General features: G+C 42.3%; 1 protein-coding gene across 1 annotated transcript in view; it reads right to left on the bottom strand.

Moving 5' to 3' along the window:
• LOC111953859 (histone-lysine N-methyltransferase 2D-like) overlaps positions 1 to 6,032 on the bottom strand; it is a 127,963-nt gene that overhangs the window by 63,050 nt on the left and 58,881 nt on the right. Inside the window, exon 7 of the mRNA XM_070435669.1 lies at positions 1,987 to 2,149. Coding sequence (XP_070291770.1) covers positions 1,987 to 2,149 — 163 coding nt within the window. The remainder of the gene's footprint in view (positions 1 to 1,986; positions 2,150 to 6,032) is intronic.

The raw sequence follows: 6,032 nt of genomic DNA, 5'->3' as shown, positions 1-6,032 counted from the left end.
GTGTCTATAATATTGTAAGGGGCTCATCTACATAGAAGAGCATAGGAAATCCCAGGACGTCGTGTCTATAATATTGTAAGGGGCTCATCTACATAGAAAAGCATAGGAAATCCCAGGACATCGTGTCTATAATATTGTAAGGGGCTCATCTACATAGAAGATCATAGGAAATCCCAGGACGTAGTGTCTATAATATTGTAAGGGGCGCATCTACATAGAAGATCATAGGAAATCCTAGGACGTAGTGTCTATAATACTGTAATAAGATCACACAGTTTCTGTCAAAATCGCCAAACTCCGCACATTTGTTAGTGATTAGTTGGCCTTGTCTCAGGATGGTAAGTTGGTGGTTGAAGATATCCCTCTAGTGGTGTGGGGGCTGTGCTTTGGCAAAGTGGGTGGGGTTATATCCTTCCTGTATGGCCCTGTCCGGGGGTATCATCGGATGGGGCCACAGTGTCTCCTGACCCCTCCTGTCTCAGCCTCCAGTATTTATGCTGCAGTAGTTTATGTGTCGGGGGGCTAGGGTCAGTTTGTTATATCTGGAGTACTTCTCCTGTCTTATCCGGTGTCCTGTGTGAATTTAAGTATGCTCTCTCTAATACTCTCTCTCTTTCTTTCTCTCTCTCTCTCGGAGGAACTGAGCCCTAGGACCATGCCTCAGGACTACCTGGCATGATGACTCCTTCATCCCCAGTCCACCTGGCCATGCTGCTGCTCCAGTTTCAACTGTTCTGCCTGCGGCTATGGAACCCTGACCTGTTCACCGGACGTGCTACCTGTCCCAGACCTGCTGTTTTCAACTCTCTAGAGACCGCAGGAGCGGTAGAGATACTCTTAATGATCGGCTATGAAAAGCCAACTGACATTTACTCCTGAGGTGCTGCACCCTCGACAACTACTGTGCTTATTATTATTTGACCATGCTGGTCATTTATGAAAATTTGAACATCTTGGCCATGTTCTGTTATAATCTCCACCCGGCACAGCCAGAAGAGGACTGGCCACCCCTCATAGCCTGGTTCCTCTCTAGGTTTCTTCCTAGGTTTTGGCCTTTCTAGGGAGTTTTTCCTAGCCACCGTGCTTCTACACCTGCATTGCTTGCTGTTTGGGGTTTTAGGCTAGGTTTCTGTACAGCACTTTGAAATATCAGCTGATGTAAGAAGGGCTATATAAATACATTTGATTTGATATTAATTTCCCAGTGAGTAAAAAAAATCTGCACTTACAGCATTCAATGACATTTACTTTTATCAGGTTTTTGCTTTGGCGGACAGTTATTTATTTATTGACATTTGTCAATAACACTCATGAATACAACTGTTTATGTCAAATTGTGGTCTACTTGTAGCCCTGGTTGTCCTGAAAGGAAAATGGTAAAACACTTCATTGTGAGGCTAAATATAAGGACTGGACATGCAGATAAATAACATCTAATTTTTGCTGGGATCTCGGGACTGATAGAGTTTAAGGGACAGTTCATGGAGGAGACATAATATTAAAGGGACAGTTCAGGGAGGCACTATATTTAAAAGGACAACATACTCCAAAAGGAACATTTCACTGAACACATGGCCTGGGAAGTAACTTTATGAACCATTACGTTAACATAAATGGTGCACATTTTTTCAAGAATCATCATGTGTAAAGACATTTTATTCAATGAGAAGGTAACATCACTTTGAATTTCACATACTAGCCAAAACATAAAAAAGGGTGATTTGGCAAGACGGAGTGAATTTCATGAAACCTATGTGACACTGATTCTGCAGCATGTCATGGCTGCTTGTGACCAAGGGAAATATCAGATGTGAAATCAGTTAGAATTGGTTCTTTAGTAAGAATCAGAATAGATACGAGTTGGCATAAATATTATGTCACTTATCGTAAGCCTTGTGTTGTGTCTAGTGTTGGCCTTTTGTCTACTAGACATCTATAGTGAAATCTATCCTCATTCTCCCAGTGGGACAAAGGGTCTATACTCACATCTTTGTGAGGCCAGCTGGAGGTGGTCTGGGCAGAGGAGAGTGTGTCGGCGCAGGTCCTGGAAAGTTCCAGAGGCGGCGGCGCAGGGGAAATGGTAGGAGCGGCAGCAGCCTTCCTCACAGCACTTGATAGATGCTCCAAGGCGCTTACAGTATGCACAGCACTGCAAAACACAGACAGAGACAGAAACAGAGTCCGAGAGAGAGAAAACGAGAGGGAGATTAAGAAAGCTAGTTCCGATTCTTAGATGTTCCTGGTTTTCACTCAATAATACCCTACAGGGAAAAAAAATAAGTGTTATTTTCTAGATGAAACCTTCTGAACATTGCAGATAGAAATAGAACAGAGCCTGACACGATTCCCTGTCAACCTGACAGACAATCATATCTGTTCCAAAGAATACATTTCTATCTAAACATCCTGCATAGTTGCATCCTCCTGAACAGACCCCCAGTTTAGCTGTTCAGTTTTAGTCAGACACTGTCATTGGAGACGCTATGCTTGATCTACACTTGCTACATGGAATGCTTCTAACTAAACATATACCCCAGATTTCAGTTTTGGCACTTACTAAAAGTGTTTTAAACATCAATTCACACGTGCTTACAACAATTGTCAAGTTATTGACAAATTTCAGCTCTAACCCCTCCCAGTCTAAAAATAATTGTTGCTTTTCCACATAAAATCTCTCATTAGTTTTCATCATGCCTCGCCACTGAAATTAAGAAGCAAAATGCATATTGGATTCAAAACCCAGGTTGAAATTGAAGCCGACCTCGGTAATGGTAGAGAATTGCTATTATGGTAAAAATAAAAAAGACTGCTTAAATGAAGTGCTCTGGTACAAGGCGAGCGAACCTGGCAGTAGCACCTGAATATAGACTGACATTTAAACCGCGGCCTGAGAACGAGAGCTCGTCTTTGAATAATGAAAGCCGTCAGGAGCAGAGAAAGAATGGGGCCTTGAAGTCAAAATGACTCAAGTCAGCACTTTTATGTTGCTCTCGCTCCCTTTCCCTCCCCCTCCCTCTCTTTTTCCCTTTCCTTCCCTCATTCTAGAAACCCTTGGCCGGGGGGGCCAACATGCAACAACCAGCAAACACATTTATACACCGAGCGTTGGGCAATTACCGCCCGTGCACCAGCGACTTCCTTGAGGCATTGTAAATAAGAAGTTATTCTTAACTGACTTGACTAGTTAAATAAAGGTTCAATGAAAAAAAATGAACAAAATAAATAAATAAATAATGGGAAGGATATTCTGTGGGATGTCGTCGCAGACGGGACCAAGCCCGGCGTGGGACGACCCAGACAAGAATGTATTACCATAGAAATAGAATGAATAGAACATACATTCCCATTCAAGTCAATGTTCCATAATTCTATTTCTATGCTCATTACACCCATCAGAAACTACATAGGGAGTAATGAAAATAAAGTAACCCCTTCAAAATAATGTCACCCCTTCTCTTCAAACCATAATCCTCCGTTGCTTTGTTGAAAATAATCATTAAACACGACTGCTGTAATCGCATTACAGTGTGGTTCGGGGTTCTCTTTCCTAATCCTAACACCAAGCAGAAATTTAAATATTTCATAAAAAAGGGAGAGTTTCCATCTCGCCATACCGATTGTTTGAGCACGCTTTTCTCCCAACAACCCCCGAAAGAGGCGTCGTTGAGGCAGAAGGATAGTGGCCAACCCAACCAAACTCTCCCTTCTCTACAAAGAGCCAAAATGGCTACCATCCAAATGGAGCAAACCTGAAAGGAATTGCAACGGATAGATATCTGGTCCAGTGCCACTGAGAATGGAACAAGGCCTTATGGCAACTGGACCAGACTGGTATGACATAGCAGTTTTCACACCATTGTGCCAACCCAAACCATACTGGTTTAGAAATGTTATTTCACATTATCCGTTTGGATAGTCAACTCAGTAGTGTGAAAAGGGTAATAGCCCCAACCTTTCAAACACAGAGCGTAGAAGAACTGTGAGTTACACTTAGAAACCTGTCGATTTAACATTTAAATATCTAGGAAAATTATGAAATATCCCATTGCCTATAAAAAATTCTGAAGAAGAACGCAACACACACTGCTACACATAGTTTAGAAAGAAGAACCTGGCCTGTGTTGCGTCGTCTTACCAATGAGTCAGTCAGACATGAAGTGGACCAGTCTGGTCCACTTCAACAGCAGATAAGGTGATACACCGTAGCCCTGCATTTAAGGTGCTAAGGGGCTGAAGTGTTATCCTGATGTCCTAACGCCTGGGGGTTTCATGGCTCGCTGCCAAACGTTGTCACCTCACACTTGAAGGGCAGAATACCACTGGTGGGACAGTCCTGACTGGGCAACCAACAGCCTCTGCCGAAAAACTATGCTGTTTCTATCACACACATACAGTAGATAGGCCTACACGATGTGTAGATACACACAATAATCCATAGGATAGGCCTACATACGATACTCACACAAAGATACTAGTGTATGGGCTGCCTCTGTCACACACACAGGCTAACACATTTGTATTTATTTAACTAGGCAAGTCAGTTAAGAACAAATTCTTATTTAAAATGACGGCCTACCCCGGCCAAACCCTAACGACACTGGGCCAATTGTGCGCCTCCCTACGGGACTCCCAATCACGGCTGGTTGTGATACAGCCCGGAATCAAACCAGGGTCTATAGTGACACCTTTAGCACTGAGATGCAGTGCCTTAGACCGCTGTGCCACTAGGGAGCCACATACAGTGCCTTCAGAAAGTATTCACACACCCTGATTTTTTCCACATTTTGTTGTGTTACAGCCTGATTTTTTTTTTTATGTCACTGGCCTACGCACAATACCCCATAATTTTTTTTTTTTATACATTTTTACAGAATAAAAAAAATGCCAAAACATGCAGCATGAACTAAAGTAATACTGCAAAAAATGTGGCAAGGGAATTCACTTTTTGTCCTGAATAGAAAGTATTGTTTGGGACAAATCCAGTACAACACATTACTGAGTACCACTCTCCATATTTTCAAGCAAAGTGGTGGCTGCATCATGTTATGGGTAGTCTTGTAATCGTTAAGTTCTGGGGGGTTTTTCAGGGGAAAAATACCCGGAATGGAGCGAAGCACAGGCAAAATCCAAGAGGAAAACCTGGTTCAGTCTGCTTTCCACCAGACACTGGGGAGATAAATTCAACTTTTAGCAGAACAATAACCTAAAACACAAGGTAAAATCTACAATGTTATACTTGAAAATGTATAGCAAGACCTGATTTTTTAAGAATGAATGGGCAAATAGAAAACACTCAGATGTAATTGCTGCCAAAGGTGCTTCTACAACATATTGACTCAGTGGTGTGAATACTTATGTAAATGACATATTTCAATAAATGTACAATAATTTCTAAAAACATGTTTTCAATTTGTCATTATGGGTTATTGTATATAGATGAGTGAGAAAAAAGTATATATTTAATCCATTTTGAATTCAGGCTGTAACAACAAAATGTGTAATCAGTCAAGGGCTGGGAATACTTTCTGAAGGCGCTGTACACACAGGCTCACTAATATACACAGGAGTGAGAGCTAAATTAGACATTTTTAGCTGATTTAGGATGTAAATGCAATCAGACGATCCTGATATGGAGGTGATGATAGCTTGTGTGTGTGGGTAGTGTGTGCGTCAGCAGTGTGTGTGAATGTGTATGACTTTCAGAGCTGGGTAAGTTGTATGCCAGGCTGTCGGTGCATCCGAGTGTACATGTGCGAATAAAAGTGTGTGGTGTGTCACAGTGTGTGTTAACCTTCAGAGGTGCAGTCTCCTGAGCGCCGTGACCTTTTCTGCTTTACACCCCAATGAGCCTCACTGTAGTACCAGGGACAACCTTTAACAGGGCCCCATCTAGAGCTCTCACACACACAAAACTGCCCTCAGACAACCAACGAAACGTTTTTCTTTTTCAATTTCTCTCTCTCTCTCTCTCTCTCTCTCTCTCTCTCTCTCTCTCTCTCTCTCTCTCTCTCTCTCTCTCTCTCTCTCTCTCT

This window comes from Salvelinus sp. IW2-2015, linkage group LG27 (genome assembly GCF_002910315.2).
Source record: "Salvelinus sp. IW2-2015 linkage group LG27, ASM291031v2, whole genome shotgun sequence".
Classification (NCBI taxonomy): Eukaryota; Metazoa; Chordata; class Actinopteri; order Salmoniformes; family Salmonidae; genus Salvelinus; species Salvelinus sp. IW2-2015.
Note: the sequence above shows the minus strand (reverse complement) of the source record. Positions and strands in the feature narration are given on the sequence as shown.